This window comes from Anolis carolinensis, chromosome 3, assembly GCF_035594765.1.
Source record: "Anolis carolinensis isolate JA03-04 chromosome 3, rAnoCar3.1.pri, whole genome shotgun sequence".
Taxonomy (NCBI): domain Eukaryota; kingdom Metazoa; phylum Chordata; class Lepidosauria; order Squamata; family Dactyloidae; genus Anolis; species Anolis carolinensis.
This window is the reverse complement of record NC_085843.1, coordinates 7,012,898-7,040,674: the sequence shown is the minus strand read 5'-3', so window position 1 is coordinate 7,040,674 and position 27,777 is coordinate 7,012,898. Positions and strand designations below refer to the sequence as shown.

The 27,777-nt window shown below is 45.2% G+C and overlaps 1 protein-coding gene across 1 annotated transcript in view; it reads right to left on the bottom strand.

Moving 5' to 3' along the window:
• Nucleotides 1-302: 302 nt before the first annotated feature.
• lrrc32 (leucine rich repeat containing 32) overlaps nt 303-27,777 on the bottom strand; it is a 40,364-nt gene continuing 12,889 nt past the window's right edge. The window contains exon 3 of the mRNA XM_062974460.1: nt 303-4,611. Within this exon, the coding sequence (XP_062830530.1) occupies nt 2,680-4,611 (1,932 nt within the window). The 3' untranslated portion in view covers nt 303-2,679. The remainder of the gene's footprint in view (nt 4,612-27,777) is intronic.

Here is a 27,777-nt window from a genome sequence, read left to right as displayed (position 1 = left end):
CCTCCAACTCTATGATTGACTCATGTCAAATGGTATTTCCAACATTTAGGACCCCAAACTTTCTTGACCAGAGCTTTGACCCATTGGAACCAATGCAACCTGCTCTTGGGAACCTAAAACCTTCTCTGTTATCCTTTTGCTTCTCTTGTGTCCTCAGTTGTGTTTTTGTAAAAAGATAACCAAATGGACGATCCAATGAGGCGTATTGGCACTCCAGATCCCAAAGTCTCATTCTGTGAACAGATCTGTCCAAACCCATTGTGCTTTAAATCAAAATTTCACATCACAAGACAAACCAAAGGTTACAAACTCTCAGTCGTTTATTACCACAAATGTACGAATGCCCGGATCGTCCCCTTTTAAAGCAATAAAAACCTTCACCTGTTCCGATTCGGAGGGATCGCCAGGAAAATGTGCAAAATGTCCCATCAACCAAGGTGCTGATAGTTGATGCAGCCTACGAGGCATTTGAGGTATCTATAATTGGATTTAAGGCAGGCAAAAAAGAAAGGTGTGCCGAGCAATAGAAGTCCCGACAGGATTGGGATCAAGCCCAAGATGAGGTCCTGTTGTATCAGTTTCATCCGGAAGGTGATCAGAATAAACAAGAATACACAAATATGGCATATGGGGCAACCATATAACACAGTATCTGAGCTAAGGAGTTTGACCACAGGGATTTGTAACAGTAATCAAGGGATGGCAGGAAGAATGGCGAGCAGACAAGGAAAACAATATGGTAGTCTAGGAGGACATTGCAAAAAGGTGGGAGAAACCATTGACGTTCTCCTGACTTTCCTGATTTTGGCAGGAATTAATTCTTTGCTGTCCCACTTTTTCCACCTGCTTTTAAACTGTCCCGGTTTCTCTCTCCTCCTTCTGCTCTCCCCCTTTGTCCTTAGGTTACTGCAAACATAAGCTCACCATCACTTGTGGGGTTAGATATGCTTCAAAAATTGAACTAACCCTACAACGAGGTGGTGTCCTTATGCAGCATCAGTCCCTCTTTGCCGCCAAGATCTGGTCTGTGATGTGATCGCAAGGTAAGAAATAATGGGCAACTGGGACTCACTGCAATCCTGGAAGAAGTTAGACCAGTGGTTCCCAAACTTTCCAGAAAAAATATGACTCAGTGCCGCCTGGAAAGGGGGGCGTGGCTTAGAGGGGTGGGCGTGGCTCCTTCTCAAGTGGGCGGGGCTGAGCCTCTCCCCTAGTCCAAGATGCAGGGCTGTGAGGGGAGGTGGGCGAGGCCACAAATGGGCAGCCAGGACTGGGATGGGCGGAGTTACGAGCTCAGAGGTAGGGCTGAGCTTCTATCCCTGTCCTGCGGTGCCTGCCAGGACACAGGAAGCGGGGATGGAAGAGGGGCTTCTTCCCAAGTGCCTGACAGGGCTTGACCTCTATACCCCACCCCCGTGTTCTAACAAGTGCCTCAAGGGAGGTATACAGAGGTTCAGCCCTGTCTCGTGCTCTTGGGAAGAGGCCCCGCCCCCACTCCTAGCCCCGCCCTTTAGTCCTAAACGGCCTCTCAGGAGAGGTATAGAGGCTCAGCCCTGTCTCGTGCTCTTGGGAAGAGGCCCCGCCCCCACTCCTAGCCCCTGCCCTTTAGTCCTAAAAGGCCTCTCAGGAAAGATATAGAGGCTCAGCCCTGTCTCAGGATCTTGGAAGGAGGCCCCGCCCCACTCCTAGCCCCGCCCTTTAGTCCTAAAAGGCCTCTCAGGAGAGGTATAGAGGCTCAGCCCTGTCTCAGGCTCTTGGGAAGAGGCCCCGCCCCCATCCCTAGCCCCGCCCTTTGGTCCTAAAAGGCCTCTCAGGAGAGGTATAGAGGCTCAGCCCTGTCTCAGGCTCTTGGGAAGAGGCCCCGCCCCCTTCCCTAGCTCCGCCCTCTGTGTCCCAACAAGTGCCTCAGGAGAGGTATAGATTCTCAGCCCTGTCTTGGGCTCTTGGGAAGAAGCCACACCCACTCCTCTAGCTCCGCCTCCTGTGTGTCCTAACAGGCACCTCAGGTGCTCAGCCCTGTCTCCGGCACTTGGGAAGAGGCCCCGCCCCTCCCCTGGCCCCGCCCCGTGTCCTAAAAAGTGCCATCACCGCCCCCCTGGATTGCTCCAGCGCCCACCAGGGGGCGGTGGTGCCCACTTTGGAAATCACTGAGTTAGACCAACACATGGCTTTGCTGGGCAAAGAAGAGGTGGAAAAATGGAAAGTAATGCTAACAAAGGTAACCTGTAGCCAGTTCAAGGAAAGGACCCATCAAATATTCTGGGAACCGATGTATGTATGTATTCTACTAGCAATGGCTCTGGTCTTAAGGGAATTTGATTGTGTATTTTTGGAATGTAAGAGTGAATAATCCACCATTTTAATCCACCAAACCCAAGGGAGCTCTGGATATGTAAATGTTCAGAAAACACCGCAGCACATTCTTCTCAATCTATCTCAATGAGCTTCAGAGGAACCTCTGAAGAACTGTCTTAGAGCAGTTTCTCACGAACGTGGTCATACAGGGATTATTTGCGCATGAGAAGGATTCATCATGGATCCTAGACCACAAACAGGAGTTTTGTATCACGTTGTATGCTCTTCAATTAAGTCTATCACTACAACTGGCCATGAGTTGTCCAGTGGAAAGTGGCTGAGGAGCATCAATGTGTGTAGGCACTTGGAGAATCAGCGCACTTCCTATGCCTTGTAGTGACGTCCAAACATGTGACGACGATAGCAACAGAACACGGCTACTCCGATGACCACCAGCGATAAAAGCAGGGCCACCGCTAGTAGAATCAGCACACTCATCTTCTTGCGGTCCTCTTTTTCACAGTCTTCCGGCCTGATATTGACCACATGCATTTCTTCTTCTTTGTACCCAAAACTCTTGACATGCTGGCACTTGATTAGGTCTAAGTTGGGGATCTCCACAGTGGCTTTGTGGATCATGTGGGAGAGCCAGATGTTTCCGCAGCAACTGAGCGGGTTTCCCGCTAAGTACAGATTCCGTAGGTTATTTTCCAAAGCTGGGATCTTGCTATTTTTCAGATTGCTGAAGCTGTTGTATTGCAGGTCCAGAACTTCCAAGGCACAGCAGCCCTCAGTCCAAGGAGACAACCAGCTGAGCTGATTGTCGGAGAGATTGAGATATTTCAAGTTAGGGAAAAGGGGGAAATTGACATTCAGAGTTGTCATGCCATTCCCATGTAAATCCAAGTATTCGAGAGAGAGTTCCAAGCCAGACAATGATTCGGCATCTATGTGAAGTCCCCAGTTCATAGAGAGGTCCAGAGCTACAAGTTGAGTCCTGTAGAAACCATACACCGGGATGCTCTTCAACTTGTTGTCTGACAGATATAAATGCTGAAGCTCAGGAACATCAACAAAGGAGATGCAGCCGTCTTCTTCAGCTGCAGGTCTTTGTCTGGCCAATCTTGATTGGAAGCTGCAAAGACTCAGGTTGTTGCTTCGGAGGTTAAGCAGCCAGAGATGTGGAAGGCCTTTAAAGATGTCCGATCGTAGTGCTTGGAGATAGTTTTCTTGAAGGTAGAACTCTTGTAAGTTGCCCAAGGTGTTGACGTCCACCTCTAGATCTTGTAAAGAGTTGGAACTGATGTCAAGAACGGCCAGTGAGACCAGCTCAGAATTTGCCACAAAAGTCTGAAGGCAGTTTTTGCTGAGGTTCAGAAACTGAAGGTTAGACATGGAAGTGAAGAAGTCACTTGGGATGGACTTGATCTCATTGTAACTCAAGTCCAAATGTAACAGCTCAGGCAAATGTGGAGAACTGGCATTGCTTTTCTGATCCTGACCCAAGAGAGGAAGAGATGGGTCTTCCCAGTTATAGTCCTCATCCTCACCAAGGGACTCCACCAGAACAGACTGGAGGATGTTCTTCGTCAGGTTCAGGAAGGCCAGCTTGTTGACCTGGGGGAGAACTGGGAAGCGGAGCAATTTGTTCTCACTCAAGTCCAACCAAATCAGGTTGAATTCATCCTTGGATTCAGTGGAATGGAAGATCTCGATACTATTCCGGCTGAGATCAAGAATCCGCAACTGCTTCAAGTCGAAACCAGCGATGCAGGTGAGCGAGTTCATAGAGAGGTTGAGTTTGGAGAGTTGCGATAAACTCTCAAAGGCTCCCTCTTCTATCTCCATGATCATATTGCTGTGAAGGTTGACCTCGATCAGGGAGGGAGAGCCCTGGAAGGTTTTCTGGGAAATTTCTATAATGCTGTTCTCTGCCAGGGAAAGGTACTGAAGGGACGGCGCTTTGTGAAGGAAGTGTTCGGCCATCCCATTGTAGAGCCTGTTGCGAGACAGATCTAATGTCCTGACGTGGGGAAGGAGTCCAACCCAAAGGTTGCTCTGAGCCATGCGATAGAGTTGGTTGTTGGCCAAATGGATCTCCTCCAAACTTCTCAGGCTGGAGAAGATCCCCGGCTTGATGAAGCCAATGTGGTTGGAGTTGAAGTCCAAATGTCTGAGAGAAGTGTAAAAAGTCAGCGGCCTCTCTGTGATGTTCTGAAGCTTGTTCTCAGAAAGGACAATTTTGTTTACATTTTGATGAAGTGCCGGAGGTATCTGATCTAGGTTCCTGCTGTTGCAAAAGGCATCCATGTTTCTCTGCAGGAAAACAAAGGAAAGAGAGAATGGGCATGAGCAATTGCTGGGACATACATGTTGCAGACAAATTAATCTAAATGCATAATAGGATCTAAATCAGCATTTCTCAACATGGGGGTCGGGACCTGTAATGAAGTATGAATTTTGGTTTACAGATGTTATGTTTAATTGTGTGTATATTTTTTAAAAGGGTAAGTATTAGAGTTATCAGTGCGTGGGGGATGGTAGCCAGCTCAGCATTCTGAGGCAGGTTACCATAGAAACGTAGGCGGAGCCAACTGCCACTTGGAAAAGAGAGCAGATTTTGAAAAAGAGGGTCAGTCTGTGATCAAGGAATCACAGGGAAAGACTGGTTCTAAGGTTGTGAGAACCAGGGAAGTTCAGATCTCTAGTCTGAGTCGTTTTAAATAGGTCAAGTGACTTATTTGAGTTAGTAGTGAAGTCTGAGTGATAAGGGGAAGCAATCCCAGTTAGATCCAAAGTGATCAGTTGATAGCATCGTTTGTAAGAGAAGAAAAAGGTTTAAACTGCTCAAGGAAAGGAGAATTCACCATATGTTATTATTGCAACTGTTGAAGAAAGTGTACCTCTAAGTGAGAAACAACATTGTAACCACTAAGCTCTGTGCCTGAATAAACTTGTTATTGTTCTTTCAACATCCAAGCCTCTGTTGCATATATTCTAAACTAAGTTACGCTACCATCTAAAGTGAAGAAGAAGAAAGGGAAAAAAAAGGTAAAAGGTTTCTTCCCTGAGTCTTTGGTGGTTGCATCTTTACAAATTGGTGGCAGTCGTTATAAATTCGTTACAGGATTTATAAGATCATGATGCTGGGGAAAATGGAAGGAAAAAGGAAGAGAGGCCGACCAAGGGCGAGATGGATGGATGGTATCCTTGAAGTGACTGGCTCGACCTTGAAGGAACTGGAGGTGTGAGTTGCAAGGGGGTGTCAGAGGGGTCACCAAAGACCATCAGAAAACACATATTTCTATCTATAGAAATCTATATTTTATAAATGCATTTTATGAATGTTATATGTAAGTTAATTTTTTAACTGATTTATAGTGTATTGTACTGTTTTTATATGTCTGTTTTATTGTAAGCCACCCTGAGTCCCCTGTTGGGTGAGAAGGGCGGGATATAAATATTGTAATAAATAAATAAATAAATAAATAAAATATTTCTGATGTTATTAGGAACCCCTTTGGCAGAGAAGGCTGAAGTTCTCTCGTCCTGTCCTTCTCTTTATTTTTAGAAATTGATGACAAATCCTCCCACCAAAAGCCCTCCTTCTACTGTGCTTATCTGGCCTCTCCACTGGCCTTTCAGCCACGGGGAGGGCTGGGTCTGTGTGTCCAGTTTGGTTCAGATCCATCATGTGTGTGTGTGTGGGGGGGTCACAGTGTTCTCTGGATGCAAGGAGAACTACAATTACCATCATGTTGGATCAGTTCTGTTAATGTGGGATTTGTGTATTGATAGTGTTTAAATGCAATTTGTGCCATGCTTGTATTGCAACTGATTGCATCATCCAGATTGTACCATAATGTGGAAAGAGTTAATTGCCAAGAAGCTATGATGACCTTGATGCGTGGCTGGAACTAGGGAGTATCCAGACACAAGTGTTTGTGCATAACGATTACATCAGTTCAGTTCAGTTTAGTTGAGTTCTGTCTGCCTACAGTTCGAGTCAAGTTCTGTTGGAGAACAGAGCAGTCCTGTGTTCGTCTGTCGTCTGCAAGTCTGTTTGTGTTGATTATTGCTGCATACAGTAAAACTTTGTAAATAGTTTTTACCAACGTCTCTGAGTATCTCTTCATTCTGCGTTCCACTGCTTCCGTCCAACTACTGCTGCGCTGCAAATACTCCCAACCTCTGAGGTCACCCCCCTCGAAACATCACCAGTATTCAAAGTTTGGCATGTTGGGTATGTGTGGCAAGTTTACTAGTTCCATCACCAGTTTGGTACAGAGTGCTCTCTGAGTGTTGGTGAACTACAACTCCCAGAATTCAAAAACAGCCCCCCAACCCCACTGGTATTCAGTGTTGGCCATGTAGGTACCATGCCAAGTTTGATGCAGATCCATTGCGGGCTGGGTTCAGAGTGCTCTTTGATTGTAGGTGAACTATAAATCCCAGCAACTACAACTCCCAAATGAAAAAATCATCCCAACCCCACCAGTATACAAATTTGGGCATATCGGGTGTTTGTGCTAAATTTGATCCAGCGAATAAAAATACATTCTGCATATCAGATATTTACATTACGATTCATAACAGTCGCAAAATTACAGTTTTGAAGGAGCAACAAAAATAATTTTATGGTTGGGGGTCACCACAACATGAGGAACTGTATTAAGGGGTCTTGGCATTAGGAAGGTTGAGAACCACTAATCTAAATAATTTTAAAAAAACTATTAAGATAGACATTTTCAAAAAATAAAGGGCAACTTCATTAAATGTACTTTCTTATTGATTAACTTTACTTAAAAGGATGCTGGAGAGGATGCGGAGCATTAGGGTCCAATGGCTATTATGTCCAATGATACTAAACTTTTGGGAAGAGGTCTTAACTTGGATTAGCCAAATAAGAGGAGAAAAGTCTACTTTGGAGGATAATTGTTGCTTATCGTGTAATTTAAAGACAAAAATGTGAATCTACGCAATAAAGACTGTATAATATTTCTGGCAGGTGCTACAAGGAGATACTCAGATTATGGGAAAGACAGATAATTTAACAATCCGGAATTAGTTTCACAGAATCTGTGCCTTAGCTTTATCTGAAAAACCAACAGACAAAATGAGATGTGGCAATTTTATTTAGCTCCTCTTTCTGATAGTTTTTGGAGCTAAAGCAAAAAAGGGCCACTTGATATGTCACATAACCACATAACCCAATTGGCCCGATTCTATCATGGGTGAGGTTCAAGGGGCTCTTTGATTGTAGGTGAACTATAAATCCCAGCAACTACAACTCCCAAATGACAAAATCAACCCCCTTCCCAACCCCACCAGTATTCAAATTTGGTTGTGTCAGGTATTTATGCCAAATTTGGTCCAGTAAATCCTACATCTTTAAAGCTACGGACAATGTTGTCATTGTTGCCTGGTTTTGGCCTAAAACTATTTAGCAGCTTGTGCTCCCTTTACTTTTTCAGTTTTGAACTTATCTATTTATGCAATGCTTTTGACACGAAATAAACAAAAACCATTGGAATCACTCAGTAAAAACCGCAGAAAACAACAACAAACAAGCCAATCCTCCATGATTTTTTCAAACAAAGAAAAAATAGCCCAAAACTTCTTAAATAATCCCATGCAACAGGAAAAAGATGTTGCTCTATTCTTGAGTCTTGTTTTCGGGAATGAAAGCAGAAAAGATTCACGCCTGTTGTTAGCGTAAGTAATATTAAAGACCAAGCATCCAAAATCCCCAAAACTCCAGAATCTGAAATTGTCCACATGGGTGACTGGAATAGTGTCTCTCTTGCTTTCTGATGGTTCAGTGTACACAAATATTTTTTCATGTAGAAAATTGTTTAATAAGTTGTGTATAAAATTACATTTATATGTATAAAGTATACAGGTAGTCCCCGCATTACAAACATTCAGCTTACAAACAACTTTTAGTTAAATGTGTTGCCGAAGGCTTTCATGGCCAAAATTACTGCGTTGCCATGAGTTTTCCAGGTTGTCTGGCCATGGTCCAGAAGCATTCTCTCCTGACGTTTCACCCACATCTATAGCAGGCATCCTCAGAGGAGCCCCTGGTGGTGCAGTGGATTAAACCCTTGTGCCACCAGGACTGCTGACTTGAAGGTTGGGTTGCTGACTTGAAGGTTGCCAGTTTGACTCCAACCTGGGGAGAGCAAGGATGAGCTCCCTCTGTCAGCTCCAGCTCCATGCTGGGACATGAGATAAGCCTCCCACAAGGATGATAAAACACATCAAAACATCCGGGCGACCCCTGGGCAACCTCCTTGCAGATGGCCAATTCTTTCACACCAGGAGCGACTTGCAGTTTCTCAAGTTGCTCCTGACACAAAAAAAAATCCTCAGAGGTTGTGAGATTTGTTCGAAACTAGGCAAGTGATGTTTATATTCAAGGGTTGAATGAAAAGTAATGCCTCCACCTTCGTGACTCCTCAACAGATGGCAGTCCTGGTATGGGGCAGGGCCTGGCTCGTTCAGTAGACTCTCCAGTTCCATTTGGCGGGAAGCCTTAGCCTTGAACGGTTGTGTTGTTAAAGTGTGAAGTATGGAACCCTGCGCAGACGGTCGGTCAATGCGACTTAAGCAACGTCTGTGCAGGGTTCCATACTTCGCACTTTAACAACACAACCATTCAATGCTAAGGCTTTCCGCCAAATAGAACTGTAGAGGAGAGTCTACGGAACAAGCCAGTACCTGCCGCAGACCAGGACTGCCATCTGTTGAGGAGTTACGAAGGTGGAGGCATTACTTTTCATTCAACCCTTGTAACTGTGGAATGTCCAGGGTGAGAGAAAGAAGTTACGAAGGTGGAGGCATTACTTTTCATTCAACCCTCATAACTGTGTAATATCCAGGGTGAGAGAAAGAACTCTTGTCTGTTTGAGGTAAGTGTGAATATTGCCATTGATCACCTTTATTAGTATTGAATAGCTTTGTAGCTTCAAAGTTTGCCTGGAGGAATCCTTTGTTGGGAGGTGTTAGCTGGCCCTGATTGTTTCTTGTTTGGATTCCCCCTGTTTTCAGAGTGTTGCTCTTTATTTACTGTCCTACCAATTGGGAATTGTGAGAGCTGAAGTCCAAGACCCCCGGAGGGCCGAAGTTTGCCAATGCCTGCGATATGGACTCCTTATTCTCTCTCTTATTAGTGGCTCTTATTAATCCTAAAACCCCAATTGTTCCCATCAAAGCCTATTCCCAGGCTGGACCGACTTCCATATCACAAGTGGTGGTCCCTTTCCCCCTCCCCTTCTCTTTTGAACTCCTTCCAACTTTATCTGGGCCTCTTTGCTTCTGCTTCTGCTCTTATAAAACAAACATAATTCCGATTTTTCCCTCCACCCTTATTTGGCCCAAGGGCCACCATTTATTATGGGTATTCCCATATGGGATGCGGAAGAATGTCGAAGGAAAACAGGATGTATGGCACTCACAGAGACCAGAGATTTCACATGAACAGCTGGAGAGAAGGGGCTGGGGCTCCATAACCTCCTAGATTCCTCTAATTGGCCTGAGATATTCTGATTTACTTGTGTTTATTTGCGTAACTGAACTAAATTGGGGAGTTTCAAGGACCAGGATGGAAAAGCAGGCAGGTTTCTGGAATTGAAAGATGACTTAGGATGCAGCTACACTGTACAATTAATGCAATTTGATACCACTTTAACTGTCATGAGCTATGGAATCCTGAGGCTGGATCCAAATTGTCATATAAATTCCAGATTATCTGTTTTGAACTGGATTATATGGCAGTGTAGACTCATATAATCCAGTTCAAAGCAGAAAATGTGGATTGTCTGCTTTGATAATCTGGATCATATTGCAGCGTTGATCCTGCCAGAGGGCCCTTCTACACTACCATATAAAATCCAGATTATTTGCTTTGAACTGGATTATATGGCAGTGTAAAAAGGTAAACAAACTAGTAAAATGTGGGCTAGACAAAACTACGGTTAGGTGGATCTGTAATTGGCTAAGCGAACGAACCCAAAGGGTGCTCACCAATGCGTCGTCTTCATCATGGAAAGAAGTGACAAGTGGAGTGCCGCAGGGCTCCGTCCTGGGCCCGGTTCTGTTCAACATCTTTATTAACGACTTAGACGAAGGGTTAGAAGGCACGATCATCAAGTTTGCAGACGACACAAAACTGGGAGGGATAGCCAACACTCCAGAAGACAGGAGCAGAATTCAAAACGATCTTGACAGACTAGAGAGATGGGCCGAAACTAACAAAATGAAGTTCAACAGGGACAAATGCAAGATACTTCACTTCGGCAGAAAAAATGGAAATCAAAGATACAGAATGGGGGACGCCTGGCTTGACAGCAGTGTGTGCGAAAAAGACCTTGGAGTCCTTGTGGACAACAAGTTAAACATGAGCCAACAATGTGATGCGGCAGCTAAAAAAGCCAATGGGATTCTGGCCTGCATCAATAGGGGAATAGCGTCTAGATCCAGGGAAGTTATGCTCCCCCTCTATTCTGCCTTGGTCAGACCACACCTGGAATACTGTGTCCAATTTTGGGCACCACAGTTGAAGGGAGATGTTGACAAGCTGGAAAGCGTCCAGAGGAGGGCGACTAAAATGATTAAGGGTCTGGAGAACAAGCCCTATGAGGAGCGGCTTAAAGAGCTGGGCATGTTTAGCCTGCAGAAGAGAAGGCTGAGAGGAGATATGATAGCCATGTACAAATACGTGAAGGGAAGTCATAGGGAAGAGGGAGCAAGCTTGTTTTCTGCTGCCCTGCAGACTAGGACACAATGGAAGAATGGCTTCAAACTACAGGAAAGGAGATTCCACTTGAACATCAGGAAGAACTTCCTCACTGTGAGAGCTGTTCAACAGTGGAACTCTCTCCCCGGGGCCGTGGTGGAGGCTCCTTCCTTGGAGGCTTTTAAGCAGAGGCTGGATGGCCATCTGTCGGGGGTGCTTTGAATGCGATTTCCTGCTTCTTAGCAGGGGGTTGGACTAGATGGCCCATGTGGTCTCTTCCAACTCTACTATTCTATGATTCTATGATTCTATGATTCTATAAAGGCTTTACCCAGTCGTGACCGACTCTGGGGGTTGGTGCTCATCTCCATTTCTAAGCCGAAGAGCCGGCGTTGTCCATAGACACCTGCAAGGTTATGTGGCCGGCATGACTGCATGGAGCACCGTGTATGGCAGTGTAGACTCATATAATCCAGTTCAAAGCATACAATCTGGATTATCTACTTATGTGGTAGTGTAGAAGGGCCCTGAGATTGCAGTTCAGTGAAGCACCAGCATCCTTTGGCAGAGAAGGCCATCAACCTATGAAACTACAACTCCCATGATACTATAGCCTTGCGCCAAAGCAGTGAATGTTGTATCACACTTCATCAATTCTACAGCATAGTTCCGCAGATCCACACTGCCATATGTTGCATGGGAAACCACCCCCAGGTCCTTGGGATGTCTAGCTTACCTGGGACACGTCCCCACTCACTGAAGACTCCTTCGTTTTTCTTTTTTTTCCCCTTCCTTCTCCCTACTTTCCTTCCTTTTTTCTCCTTTCCTCACTCTTTTCCTTCCTTTCCCTTTTTCTTCCTTACTCACTTTTTTGTTCCCTTTCCTCCTTTTCTTCCACTCTGTCTGCCTTCCTTCCCCTTTTTCCTCTGAGAAGCCTGGCTTGTTAAAGGTACTTTGGAAAACTATATTACTAGAGCTTTTAATCTATTTTAATTTTTATCAATATTTGTATGTATGTATTTTTATCCTTTACAATTTTATCTTGTAAATCGCCTAGAGCATCGTGGATGGAGGGCGATTAATAAGTAATTTAAATGATGATGATGATGATGTATATAATTTGCTCTAAATGTTCCATGTTTTTTCCTAGGTGTTTCTATCTATATATATAAAAGGGTAATGAAATTTCGGCCTAGAACAAAACAACAAAACTACACAACCCAGAAACACTAAACTTGGCAGGACAACCCCTCATCCATGCCTCTGCGTTCATACAATAAAAACAAAAGAAAAATGAAGTCCTAATTAGAGGGAGAGGAATAATTGTTTTATCCAATTGCTGCCTAAACTCCGCCCACTTGGTCTCCTAGCAACTCACTCAGCCCAGGGGATAGGCAGAGTTAGGCCTCACTTAGGCCTCTTCCACACTGCCTATAAAATACAGATTATCTGATTTTAACTGGATTATATGGCAGTGTAGACTCAAGGCCCTTCCACACAGCTATATAACCCATTTATAATGGACTTAACGTCAGGGGAAAACCTTTACCTTTTACCTTAACTACCACCAATTCCTCAATATTTTATTTCCCATACCACCATACTTCGCCACAGCAACGCATGGCCGGGCACAGCTAGTTTTGCCTATATGTTGTGTTAACCTAATGTTTTATGCTCCTGAGATCCCCATTCCTTCCCTTTGAGGGAAACCTTGTTCCTGAATCCAAAGATGTCTTGCATCCCACACAATTGCATAGCCTTGGAGAAAGAAACTAAGCTGGGAACTTCCTCATCAATTCCCAGCCTCATCCATATCTTGGACTTTACCTGGACATTGTAACACAATAGCTTATTCGGGCAGGGCAATCACCTCTGCCTGCCCTTCTGGGGAAGAACCAATTTCACTACCTGCACCTTTGATGAACAGGACCTCTCGCATCAGAAGGAAATCTGCATGTCTACAGCCAAAACCCATCCTCTGTCATTTTTGCATGATTGTATTAATATATGATGTTTTGTTTCTCTTGGGTCTGGAACTGACAGGCCAGCCTTATTAATGGGCTATGCCATGTTCATCTTATAAGACAATAGGATTCCTGGGTAGGGCCAGAAAATGCCCTCAATCACTTTGTTATTTTTCCTGCTCAGTAAAAGGAACCCCATTCATCGACACTTAATCATCCTTTGTTCTCAGCCCACGCTGGCCAGTGGCTGTGACTGGTCAGAATTAGAGGCTTGGTTGCAGCCTATGTATAAAAAGGGGCTGTGAAACTGTATTCTGTATGCTATCTACTTTGTGAATGTATCACTAAAATCTTCCTTGGCTGAAAATCACCTTCTCTCCTTGCTTGCTGGCTAATTTAAATTGGGCCTAATCTGAATGCTCGCCACAGCAGGGACTCGCTTAAAATGGGCAGCTCAGGTAAATCACTTGCCGGGGTTTCTGCCAACAGGCTTCTCCCTGGTTTCACTGCCAGGGCTTGCCTCCTAAAATGGGGCCAACACATATAATCCTGATTATCAAATGAGGTTGTCTACACTCCCATATAACCCAGTTCAAAGCAGGTAATCTGGATTATATATGGCAGTGTAGATGGGGCCGAATACAAAGTTCAGGATTGCTATTTTGAATATGGGATGGCAGTCATATGGCTTTAAGTGCCATATGTTTCAAGATGGAAGAGATATTGTGAAGATCTATAGGGTGCATAGCCTTTCTTACCTCCTATACTCTTTGGCAGAGAAGGCTAAAGATCTCGTAAAGCTACTACTCCCATGATTCCATAGCATTGAGCCATAGCAGTTTAAGCGATATTGAACTACATTAATTCAACAATGCAGATGGACCCAGGGAGGAGAGAAGCCCTTATTCCAGTGAACTGAGGAGTCTTTTCTTCCAGATGCTGGCTTTGCAGGAAGCCCTTCCCCAAAACATCTGTAGGAAACCAGGCCATGTGGGGCAGAGGGAAGCAGGGAAAGCCAAAAGCAATTTAGATGAAAGTGAGCAATGTGCAGCTCACTGGTGAGTAATGCGAGATGTGTGTGTACCTCCAGACAGACGGCATGGGCTGAGTGTGCCAAAAGAAAGCCAGCCTTAATCAAAATCATGGCAGATGCCCAAGCGACCGGGCTGGCCAAACATGAAGATAGTAGGAACACAGATCTTTTACTTCCTTACGCAACACAAGCATCATCATCTTCAACAAATCTGAAGATCTTTCATACAGTCTTTGGGTTTATCCAAAAGAAGGAAAAGTTCTTGGAAATGTCATGACTTTCCTGGGGTGCATCTACACTGAAGAATTAATTCAGATTGACACCACTTTAACTGCCACGGCTCAATGCCGTGGAATACTACAAGTTGTTGTTCTACAAGGTCTTTACTCTTCTCTGCCAAAGGGTGCTGGTGCCTCACCAAATTACAAATCCTAGGATTCCATAGCATTGAGCCATGGCAGTTAAAGGGGTGTCAAACTGTGTTAATTCTGTAGTGTAGATGCACCTTGAACTATTCAAGAGAGCATGGAAAAACTTACATGTTTGGACTCTCACGCCCAGCATTCCCTAACCAGCAAAACCATAGCCATGCTGGTATGTGGGAACTATTATCCGAAACATCTCCCAAGTTCTATTTATTTATTTATTTGCAGTACCTATTTATATACTTGCATTTCTGATTTCAACCTTGTAGGTGGGCAGGTAAGCTGGGGCTAACGGCAGGTGCTCACCCAGACCCAGGCTCAAACTACTGACCTTTCAATCATCAGGATTTTTCTGCAGCACAGCGTTTTAGCCTGCTGTGCTAAACCCGACCCCTTATAATCAAAGGCTATCTGGGTTATAAATGTCATTTCCTAATTTGTTCTATCATAAAAACATGGATAAACTTTGTTTTTGAAGGAGGGACATCCTGCAGCACATTTTTCTCTCATTTCTCAATGAATATCTCATCAAGTGTAATGAAGTGGGTTTTTTTTAGTTTACAGATGCCATGTTTAACTGTTTTAAAAGGGTCAATATTTCAGTTACTCTGCACTCATGAGTTGGTTGCCATGGAGAAGTGGGCGGAGCCAATTGTCATTTTGTGTGGAGAAGTGCAGGTTTAAAAAAGAGTGGTTAGTCTGTGCCCTGCTGAGGTACAGTTAAGACTGATTCTCAGTTGGAGAATCAGGGAGACTCAAGTGCTTATTTGAGTCAATTTAAAATAAGTTTGGTGACTTATTTTAAGGTAGTCTGTTTCCAGATAAGGAACAGATAGTCTGTGATTGAAATTCACAGGGTGACTGCAGTTTAAAGCAGTAGAGAAGGAAGTGATATTTTAAGGAATTTGAAACATCTCAATTGTCACGACCCAGGCTACAGAGCACCAATAACCATACGCAGAAGCCAGAATCTATCTAATATCTTTATTAAGGAAATATATAAAGTTAGTAAAAGCAAATGTAAAAGATAGTCCAGAAGCAGACCTTTCAGGAAAGGTCAAAATTAGTCCAAGGAAATAATGTCCAATATGAAATATTAAGGTCCAAAGTTGTAATCCAATAACCGAAACACTCACTTTGCCAAGCAAAGTGAGGGGAGATGACAAGGTCCTTTAGTCCATAAAACTTGAGCGTGGCTAGGGAATAACTTGATACTAGAAACAAGGCTTGAACGTGGAACAAGGTAACTAAGAACAAGAACAAGGTCCGTGGAATAACTTGGTAAAATCCGTGAAACAAGGCAAGGATTAGTCCTGGGAAACAAGGCAAGGTCCGCAGGTAAACAAGGCTGGGAAGCAAGGCGAAGGCTGGATAGCAAGGCAAGGCTTGAGCATGAGCGAGGCTTGAATCGGAACGCGCTGTCCAGACACGACTCGCTCCGTAGGCTGACGAATTGACTCCGCGAAGTTGCTACGCGGGCAAAACACCTATATAGAGTCCAACTTTCTCACCAAAGCGGTTCTCTGGGAATCAGAAACGAAAGCTAAACTCTGAGACCAGATGTTAAACTCCTTAAAGATTCTCACGAGAACCAGTGTTAATTGGCAACATTCTTAGCTGCTATCCTCGCACTCCTGCGCGAAGCTGAATCCAAACTTCTCTGTTGTTTACAAAACTCCCGGCGCAAGAACACGGGAGAAGTAGGCTCTGGGGTTGTTTGACATACTTCTGGGGCACAACTTTCTTGCAGGTGCAAGGTTCCCAGATCTGCCTGGGAAAGATCTGGCTGAGAGGAATCCAGTTCAGACTGGGAAGGTAAAAAACCCAAGTTTTCATCTTCATCAGGAATTACAATGTCCTGAGCAGGACTACAAGGCCCATGGTTCATCACACTATCCCCCTCCTCAGGGCCCCTCCCAAACTGGGATCCTCTCCCCGAGGCGCGAGGTCGCGGTTTGGTGGGATAGGTCAGATGAAAGCGACGGGTTAGATCAGGAGCATGGACTGTGGAGGCGTCTTCCCAAGAGCGTTCCTCAGGCCCAAAACCCACCCAGTCAATGAGATATTGTAGGCGGCGGCGATGAAAGCGAGAATCCAAAATGTCCTCAACCTCGAACTCCTCCTCCCCATTCATCAAAACAGGAGGGGGGGCCGGTTGGTCTGTATCAGGACGCACACCATCCGCCGGAAGGAGCAGGGAACGGTGAAACACTGGGTGGATGCGCATTGAACGCGGAAGTTGGAGTTTGAAAGTCACGGGGTTTAATTGCGCCACCACTGGATAGGGGCCGATGAAACGGGCATCTAACTTCCGGCAAGGGCGGTGGGAGGGCAGAAAGCGAGTGGACAGAAAAACCCGATCTCCTACCTTGATTTCAGGGCCCGGCTGGCGGTGTTTGTCAGCGTGGCGTTTATAGTCCTCTTTGGCTTGGTCCAGTTGCTGGAGCAAAAGTTGTTGCACCGCTGTGAGTTCCTGCAGCCAATCCTCTGCTGCGGGAACTTCTGAAGTTTCAATGACAGGGGGAAAGAAACGTGGATGGAAGCCGTAGTTTGCAAAGAACGGCGTTTCTTTTGTAGAAGCTTGAACTCCATTATTGTAGGCAAACTCAGACAGTGGTAACAGAGAAGCCCAATTGTCCTGTTGGTAGTTTACATAACAGCGAAGATACTGCTCCAAAGTGGCATTGGTGCGCTCCGTTTGCCCATCTGTTTGGGGATGATGAGCTGAAGATAAGCGAGAGTCTATGCCCAGTAGTTTTTGTAGTGCCTTCCAAAAACGAGAGGTGAATTGAGATCCACGGTCTGTGACTAAACTCTTGGGCAATCCATGTAGTCTGAAAACATGCTGAAGAAATAGATCCGCAGTTTCTTTGGCCGTGGGGAGGCCTTCGCAGGGAATGAAATGGGCTAACTTGGTGAAAAGGTCCACCACCACTAAGATCGTGGTGAATCCACAGGAAGGTGGTAGGTCAGTGATGAAATCCGCGGAAATTATTTCCCATGGGCGAGATGGGGTAGGAAGGGGGTGTAAAAGCCCTGAGGGCTTTTCCCTTCGTATCTTGGAGCGCTGGCATACTGGGCAGGTGTTGACATATTTTTCTACATCCTTGCGGATCTTGGGCCACCAAAAATCCCTTAGGATCAAATGCATAGTTTTAAATAGTCCGAAGTGTCCTGCTGGTTTGCAGTCATGACACAGGCGAAGCGCTTTTTCCCTGCCCGGTCCGGGTGGGATATAAACATGATTTCTATAGCAGAGCAGCCCATCTTTAAGCGAAAAGGGAAAATGCAGACCTTGGCGAAGTTGGTCCTGCGCCCAGGCATCTGCTTGCTGACTAGCCCTGATTTCTTGAGCACAGATGGGTCCTGGAGTAGGGGAAGTTGAACCAATGGGAATGGATTTGGTGTTCCCCACCGTGAGCGTGGCAAAGTTCTCGGGTTGTAGCAGTTGGGATTCAAAGGTCTCCTTGCGTCCTGCAGCGTATTCCGGTTTACGTGACAGGGCGTCTGCTTGCTTGGTTTGGGCTGGGGTCACATAATGGATCTGGAAGTTGAAACGTTCAAAGAATAAAGCCCAACGTTGCTGCCTCTGGTTTAGTTTGCGGGCAGTTCTTAGGTGTTCTAGATTACGATGATCAGTGTGGACTTCAATGGGAAATTTGGCCCCTTCTAGCCAATGTCTCCAAGTTTCAAAAGCTGCCTTTATGGCCAGTAGTTCTTTTTCCCAAATGGTATAATTTTTCTCTGGTGTGGTTAGTTGACGGGAGTAAAAGGCACAGGGATGAAGGTGGTCTCCCACCGGTTGTAAGAGTACAGCCCCAATTGCCACATCCGAGGCGTCCGCTTGCACAACAAAAGGGGTTCCAGGATCTGGGTGCTGTAGAATTGGCTGGGACGTGAATAATTTCTTTAGTTGCTGGAACCCTTTCTCTGCTTGATCAGTCCAGCGGAAGGGCTGTTTTCCACGGATGCAGCTAGTGATTGGGTCAGACCAGTGGGCAAAATCTGGAATGAACTTGCGGTAATAATTCGCGAACCCCAAGAAACGCTGCACCTCTTTCTTGTTAGTTGGCGCCCGCCATTCCAATACTGCTGAAACCTTGGCTGGATCCATGGAGAGCCCTAAAGGCGAGATGCGGTAACCAAGGAAATCTACCTCTTGTAGATCAAAGGCGCATTTTTCCAGTTTGGCATAAAGTCCATGATCCCGCAATCGTTGTAACACCATTTTGACGTGGTTCTCATGTTCTGATTGTGATCTAGAAAACACCAAAAAATCGTCCAGGTAGATTATCAAGAACCTGTCCAGATAGTCCTGAAAAATGTCATTGACAAAATGCTGGAACGTTGCGGGGGCTCCGCATAAACCGAAATTCATAACTCGGGACTCGAATAATCCGAATTTGGTCTGGAAGGCGGTCTTCCACTCGTCCCCTTCCCTGATGCGAACTAAGTTGTAAGCCCCCCGAAGATCCAGCTTGGTGTAAACCTTGGCTCCTCGAAGCCGATCCAGTAGATCCGAGATTAAGGGCAGGGGATAGCTGTTCCGCTTGGTGATATTGTTCAATGCTCTGTAGTCCACCACCAATCGTAGTTCCCCTGACTTCTTTTTCACAAACATCACTGGAGAGGCGGCTGGGGATTGAGAGGGTCTGATGAATCCCTTGCGAAGGTTTGTCTCTAGGAATTCCCTGAGAGCTTCTTGCTCTGGTTCAGTCAGGGAGTAGAGATGCCCTCGCGGGATCGGGGCCCCCTCCACCAAGTCAATGGCACAGTCATAAGGTCTATGTGGGGGTAATTTCTCGGCTTCTTTCTCATTGAATACATCCCAATACTCGGAGTACTTCTTTGGCAAGGTGATGATGGGCTCGGTGTCTGTGGCATGGCATACCTTGGCTACGAGGCAATGGTTTTGGCAGTACGGTGAAGCAAACTGCAGTTCTCTGTTGGACCAGGAGATGTTAGGGTCGTGGAGAGTCAGCCATGGAATTCCCAAAATCACAGGGAAATGGGGAACCTCGGTAACAAAGAAGGAAATCTCTTCCATATGTTCTCTTATCCACATCCTGGTGGGTTCCGACCATTGACTTACGGGGCCCGTCTTGAGGGGGCGGCCGTCTATGGCTTGCACCACACGGGCATTCTTGAAATCATGATATTGTAATCCCAGAGAGTCGGCATACTCTCTATCAATGAAGTTGTTGGTAGCTCCAGAGTCTATCATGGCGTGGATCATGACGGGTCCCCTTTTTGCTGACCATAATGTGACCACGAGAAGGAACAGGACCCCGGTTGGCGGCTCTTGAATGGATTTTTTGACCGGGTTGGCGAGCCTCTCTACACCCGGTCGTTGGCTTCCCCCGCCGGCTGTGTGCCAGTCGGCTCAGACGTCTTCGTCTCCGTGGAGGACGCCGCCGCAAGCCGGGCGGCAGGCTTCCCCTTGGCTGGGCACTCTCTGGCGAAGTGGCCCCCGTTCCCGCAGTACCAACAGAGGTTTAAGCGTTGACGACGGGCCTTCTCGGCGGCATCTAGTCTGGGACGCACATTGCCCAACTGCATCGGCACCTCCTCGCCTCCTCTGGGGTATGGGGTTGGCGGTGGGGGTCTCCACACTGGACGTGGCTGAACGCTGGCGGGAGCGGGGGGTTTTGCCCCGGCTCTACTGCCCTGGCCTCGAACCCACTGTTTCCTGTTGGCAATCATGACTTCAGCCCGTAAACATTGATCAATGAGTGCCTCGAGGGTCTGGGGAGGATCCACCTTGGAGATTTCTTCCAGCATTTCAATGTTGAGACCCTCCCGGAATTGTCCTCTGAGGGCTACATCGTTCCAGCCGGTGTTGTGGGCCAGCACTCGGAACTCGGCTATATACTGAGACATAGGTCTGTCTCCTTGGAAAAGGCGACGGAGTTTGTGGCCGGCTGCCTCCAAATTGTCCTCGATTCCCCAAATCTCCTTGAGGTGGTCCAAGAAATGTTGCGCTGATCTTAGGTGTGGAGAGGCTTGGTCGAACAGTGCCGTCGCCCAGTTGGCCGCTGGCCCGTCTAGAAGACTGTAAACCCATGCCACTTTGATGTCTTCTTGGGGAAACTCGGCATCACGGGCCTCTAGATAAGCTTGACATTGGCGACGGAAAACATGAACCTTGGAAGCTTCTCCAGTAAACTTGGTAGGCAACGCCATGGCCGGGAGGCGGATTCCGCGCTCCCGCAAGCCCTTTATTTCACCATCCTGGGCGTTGAGTCTGTCGCGGATGCGATCCACTTCGTCCTTGCTGATGGTGTAGCTCAGTGGCTGCCCACCGGGTACGGTTCCGGTAGACATTCTGGCCAAGGTTAATTGGTGCTTAGGGTGGCGGAGTCAAACTGTCACGACCCAGGCTACAGAGCACCAATAACCATACGCAGAAGCCAGAATCTATCTAATATCTTTATTAAGGAAATATATAAAGTTAGTAAAAGCAAATGTAAAAGATAGTCCAGAAGCAGACCTTTCAGGAAAGGTCAAAATTAGTCCAAGGAAATAATGTCCAATATGAAATATTAAGGTCCAAAGTTGTAATCCAATAACCGAAACACTCACTTTGCCAAGCAAAGTGAGGGGAGATGACAAGGTCCTTTAGTCCATAAAACTTGAGCGTGGCTAGGGAATAACTTGATACTAGAAACAAGGCTTGAACGTGGAACAAGGTAACTAAGAACAAGAACAAGGTCCGTGGAATAACTTGGTAAAATCCGTGAAACAAGGCAAGGATTAGTCCTGGGAAACAAGGCAAGGTCCGCAGGTAAACAAGGCTGGGAAGCAAGGCGAAGGCTGGATAGCAAGGCAAGGCTTGAGCATGAGCGAGGCTTGAATCGGAACGCGCTGTCCAGACACGACTCGCTCCGTAGGCTGACGAATTGACTCCGCGAAGTTGCTACGCGGGCAAAACACCTATATAGAGTCCAACTTTCTCACCAAAGCGGTTCTCTGGGAATCAGAAACGAAAGCTAAACTCTGAGACCAGATGTTAAACTCCTTAAAGATTCTCACGAGAACCAGTGTTAATTGGCAACATTCTTAGCTGCTATCCTCGCACTCCTGCGCGAAGCTGAATCCAAACTTCTCTGTTGTTTACAAAACTCCCGGCGCAAGAACACGGGAGAAGTAGGCTCTGGGGTTGTTTGACATACTTCTGGGGCACAACTTTCTTGCAGGTGCAAGGTTCCCAGATCTGCCTGGGAAAGATCTGGCTGAGAGGAATCCAGTTCAGACTGGGAAGGTAAAAAACCCAAGTTTTCATCTTCATCAGGAATTACAATGTCCTGAGCAGGACTACAAGGCCCATGGTTCATCACATCAATATAGCTTTGCAACAGTTAATCTAAGTGCCTCTAAAGAGAAGTTACTGTAACCATTAAGCTTGTGCCTGAATAAATGTGTTATTGTTCTTTCTACCATCTAAGCTTCTGTCATCTATATTACCATCTAAAGCAAACAAGGAGAAAGAAGAAAAATAAAACTTAAAAAGTCTCCTCTCTAAGTAGCTAGTGGCTATATCTTCCAATAGTGGTGGCAAGAGTTGATAATCCCCTTAACATCTGGTGGCCGCATTATAAACATATTTACCTCTGGTGGCATCTTTTAAATAAAACATTTTTAATAACTGGTGGCTGCGGATATAAAATATATAATAATAATATAAATATAAGTAATTAATAGAAACTCATCCACATCTCCGCAATTGGTGTCATAGGTGGGTTCTTAAAAAGATTCCCCCCTGTCTGACATCTTTGCAATTTGGTGGCAATGGTGGGATTTTAAAAAGATTCACCCCTGGCTGACATCTTTGCATAGAGTCTCAACCAATTCAACATAGTTTGTGGCTTCCACAAAACTACTTTTAAACTATGTACAGCACAATTAAATAGGAAATAACACTTTCAAACAGGAACAGAAAATCTGTGTTATTAATGAATTTCTGCTCCAGCTGTCTATTGTGTAAAGAATGGAAGGTACACTGGATGGAACTAGATTGTTATCCTGCAACATTTCGCAGCTGCAAACTGGATGGTCAAGCAACAACAAAACCTGTAGAGGTTGCATCTGTTTGTTTTTGCCTGAGCCTACGTGAAATGGATTGATGTTTCCCCATGCTTCTCCTTCCATACTGCTGAGATCATTTAGTGCAAATGACTTTTGTACCTTAAAATTCAGTTTGCATCAGCTCAACTAAGCTGAGGACGAAGGGGGAAAGTGGAAGAAGAGAGATAAGCCAGGACATTGTAACATTGGGGCCGCAGTATCACAGTGGGTTAAACTGCTAGCTGCAGGAGATCTGCTGACCAGAAGGTTGGCAGTTCAAAGCTGCAAGTCGGAGTGAGCTCCCAACTGTCAGCACTAGTTTCTTCCAACCTAGCAGTTCGAAAGCATGCAATGCCAGTAGATCAATAGGTACTGCCTCAGTGGGAAGGTAAAAAGGTACCCCATGCAGATATGCAGATATGCTGGCAATTGGAGAAGTCTATGAACAGCAGGCTCCTCGGTGTGGAAAATGGAACAAGAGCACCTCCCAGAGCCAGAGTTGAGCATTGCTTCCAGACGCCGGAGATGAAAAAGGGAAGCCTTTACCTTTACCTTTGTCTGTCCATTGTATGTCATTCACTGTTATAAAAAGGCACTGAATGTTTGCCTTATATGTATACTGTAATCCCCTCTGAGTCCCTCCGGGAAAATAAAGCAGAATATAAATAAAATGTATTATTATTATTATTATTATTATTATTATTTTATTATGACACAGCAAACAAGGTAGATATGCTGGATTTCGTATCACAAAATCACAAGTCGAACACTTCCCAAGCGTTTAGGACTGTGTGATGTATTTTCAGATGATGCGTGCAGATCCCAGCAGGGTGGCCTTTTGCAGTTGGCAGATCGTGATTTTGTCAATGTCTATTGTTTCCAAATGCCGGCTGAGATCTTTTGGCACGGCACTCAGTGTGCCCATCACCACCAGGACCACCTGTACTGGTTTCTGCCAGAGTCTTTGAAGTTCAATCTTGAAGTCCTGATAGTGGCTGAGTTTTTCCTGTTATTTTTCGTCAATGCGACTGTCACCTGGGATGGCGACATCAATGATCCAAACCTTTTTCTTTTCCACAACTGTGATGTCTGGTGTGTTGTGTTCCAGAACTTTGTCAGTCTGGATTCGGAAGTCCCACAGTACCTTTTCGTGCTCATTTTCCAATACTTTTGCAGGTTTGTGATCCCACCAGTTCTTTACTGCTGGGAGGTGGTACTTGAGGCATAAGTTCCAATGAATCATTTGGGCCACATAGTTGTGCCTCTGTTTGTAGTCTGTCTGTGCGATTTTCTTACAGCAGCTGAGGATATGATCGATGGTTTCGTCAGCTTCCTTGCACGGTGTGCATTTTGGGTCATCAGCTGATTTTTCGATCTTGGCCTTCATTGCCTTTGTCCTGATGTCTTGCTCCTGGGCTGCAAGGATCAGGCCTTCTGTCTCCTTCTTCAGGGTCCCATTCGTGAGCCATAGCCAGGTCTTCTCCTTATCAGCTTATTATTATTATTATTATTATTATTATTATTATTATTATTATTATTATTAACAGCAATTGGAAAAAAATCAGAAGACACAGGATTAATTGTCAGGCTCCCTCCTGAATTGGGTCAATGAAAGGGAATGTGACATTTTATAGCCCCTTGCAAATTGCCCCTATTCAGATCGGGGTGGAAAAGAGTCAAGGATAAGATAGTAAACACTGGAATACAATGGTTTGACAATGGCACCCTATGAGCAAAGAAGAAATAAGGATTCCAGAAAACAAATCTGGCACTCAAAGAACCCTGGAAGAACAGCTGGTCTAAGGATGCATCTACACTGTTGGACTAATGCAATCTGATACTGCTTTAACTGCTATGGCTCAAGGCTATGCGATCATGGGAGTTGCAGTTTGGTGCAGCACCAGCACTCCTTGGCAAAGAAGGCTAAAGACCTTGCAAAGGCAGTTTCCTTATGGTGATGACAATTTCCAGCAAAACAATTCTAAGATCTTTGAGTTGGGAACAAATAAATAAAGCGAAGTCAGGATACTCCAAGTTTGTTCCTCTTTCTTAGAGGAGGGCTCTCTGGGAGGACAAAGGGAGGTCAAGAGATTCAAGTTTCGTTCAACTGGATTGCGTTCCGAGCCAGAAATGTCACTGCGACCCTCTCCGTGAGCAGGTCTTGAAATCCCATTAAATGCTCTTGTGTCGCTCCTTGCCTTTCAAAAGCCCTATTAAATTAATGGTGTCACTGTACACTGATACAATATTTTGGTGGCATAGAGACACATTTATACACACATAAGTTTGTATAATGATGGATTGGAGCCAAAGAGGTTAGAGAGAGATGCAGGTACAACCATATTTTATGGATGTATAACATGACACGCATATCTGCAGAACCAGTATCCACTTCTTCATTTTTCTGTGTTTGACAAAATATCTTCTCTCCTAGGCATTTTCTAGGTCCTTCAGTGCAATTCTATGGTACTTTTAGGTCAGAGGTCCTTCATATCCACAGGGTTCAGGGTTATCTGCAGTTTCATATATCCACTAGGCTTGGGCATTTCGGCTGAACCTCAATCCGTTTCTGCTGATTGAATTCCAGGAGACCTAAGGATTGGTTTTTGCGCATTTGCACATGAAAACGGGCAGGTTGCCGGATAGCTGTTTTCAGTCCACAGCTGAAAATCTGGAAAGATCTGGCCCACTGGCAAAAATTGGGAACTTATGAGGCTCCCCTTTTCGTTCCTGGGATCCTTTCCTTTCTTTCTTTCAAGGGAGTCTGGATTTGAAGAATGGGGTTAAGGAAGCATCCCTCCTGGGACCTGTTCCTATCTTCCTTTCAAGGGAGTCTGGGTTTGAAGAACGGAGTTAAGGAAGCATCCTTCCTGGGACCCTTCCTTAGATACAGCTTGTATAAGACACTTCACAGCGTTTGTAACACTCCTAGGCAGCACGAACACTGGGAACCAACACGGAGGTCAATAAACAATCCAATATCTTTATTAAAGCAATAAAAGTTTCAAACAAAAATAAGCAGAAAAGATAGTCAAGTAGTTGACCTTTTAGAAAAGATCAAAATTAGTCCAAAGAATGAAAGTCTTATGTCCAATATTAGAGTCCAAAGTCCAAAATCCAATAACCGAAACACACTCAAACTTATTGGAAGTTTGAGTGGGGAAAGGAGCAAAGTTCCTCAGAAAAGTACTTGAAGTAATAGTCCAAAACAAGGTTTCAAGGCAAGGCTAAGGCTGTTCGTGATGGATCTGAAACGCAGTCCAAACTTGACAAGGGACGAGACACAACGCCTGGTCTACTCGAGAGTAAGCGCGCCAGCAGGCCGTTTGGAAACTCAGGATCAAGAGACGATGTATTCTTCAATCAGAAGTTCAGTTGACACCGCAACAGAGATTCTCTGTGCAGAACTTTTATTGAAGTCCAAGAGCTCCCCCAAAGCAGGTGCGTGACTCCCCAAATCTTCCCAAGAGAAATGAGTTGCTAACAATGAGGTGCCAGATGCCTGCCTCCCCAATTCTTCCCAGGAGAGCTGGCTTAGCCACAATCTCCTCGCTCTGCTAATCTCACACTTCTTCTTAAACTTTGTCTTCGAGAGCGATCTGTTTGGAAAGTAACCCTTCTATCAAACTCTAAACTCTCAGGAGATCCGGGAGGAGCCGGCAACATCTCAAGGGCATTTCTAATTGGCTCTGGTTCAGCAATGTCAACAGGAGACATCTGGAAAGGAATTGAATCTTGCTGAGGTGGGAAAAAACCCAAATTCTCTTCAGTTTGATTAGCAATGGCTAATCAGGGGCCAAAGGTGCCTGAGACATCACAGCATTCATCTATTCCGATTGGCCCAACAGGCAGGTCTCACAGGGAAATCCTGTGCAAGCAGCACGCGGCAGCCATGCCGCATGGTGCCAAATAGAAGAGGAGAAAAAATGTGACGGCTGAGTCCTTACTTTTGCGGCCATTTGGACAAGCCAAACCAGCTGGATTGGCTGAAGAGAACCAACCACTCTGAATCTTTGCACAAGCCTAATAGCCACACAAAGCCTGAATGGTTTTTGGGGGGTAATCCAGTTGCTATTTTCTGTGCAAAGCAATATATTACACACTTTAAAAAACTCCACAAACACACATACAGATACAAAGTGACTATCACAAAACAACATTTTTGGTGATTATTATACAAATGATACATGTGCATTTCTGCATGGAATTATTTATGTGGGGGAAATAGGATATACCAATGCTGGTTGAAAACTACACAATATTCTTACCACTGTGCTATTCCTCCTTATTGGGTTTTTTTTTTGGGGGGGGGGAGGGGTGTTCAGAAACCTGTTTTTGGGTCATGAATCAGCAACAGAGAATATTTGCTCCATCCCTAAAGTTGTCTTAGGGTGCATCTAGACTGTGAAATTAATGCAGTTTGACACCACTTTGGCTCCATGCTATGGACTTCTGGGACTTGTAGTTTTGCAAAGTCTTGAGTTTTCTCTGCCAAAGAGTCTTAAAATTAAAGGTATCTGAGTTCAGTGGTATGTTTTTGAATTGAACACACTTTTTTCTTCAAGATTAACATCAATTTCTAGTTAACTCCAAATTTAGTAATAGAGCTAAAGCTTGAGGGGAAGGTCAGGAAGAGGGACTCTAAGTCCCAGAATGCTATGAACATCCATTATGGCCAGATGCTGGGAGTTGTAGTCCAAATAAAAGTAGTGGTTTTCCTCAGGTTCATACAATGCCCGCAAGTGTGTGTTTGTGTAGTGACTCATTGCTGAACAACAGATGAGAAAGAAGCCTAGCTGATGCATAGGATATCCTCAAACCTAAAGGAGATAACACCAAACTGGGGTGAAAGCAGACAAAACATTTAAGAACTAAACTACATGGGTTGATGAATCACGATGGTGCTTTTCCGATGATTTACCAGGGAGCCTGGCTTCTTAAAGCTATTTTGGAAAATTATGTCTCTCATGTATATAATTTGCCCCAAACACTCCATGTTTTGTCCTATGTGTTCCTATTTTGCCTATATGTTGTGTTAACCTAATGTTTTATGCTCCTGAGATCCCCATTCCTTCCCTTTGGGGGAAACCGTGTTCCTGAACCCAAAGATGTCTTGCATCCCACACACTTGTATAGCCTGGGAGAAAGAAACTAAGCTGGGAACTTCCTCATCAAGTTCCCAGTTTCACCTGATGTTTTTGGACTTTACCTGGACATTGCAACACAATACTTCTATTTAGGCGGGGGAAATCATCT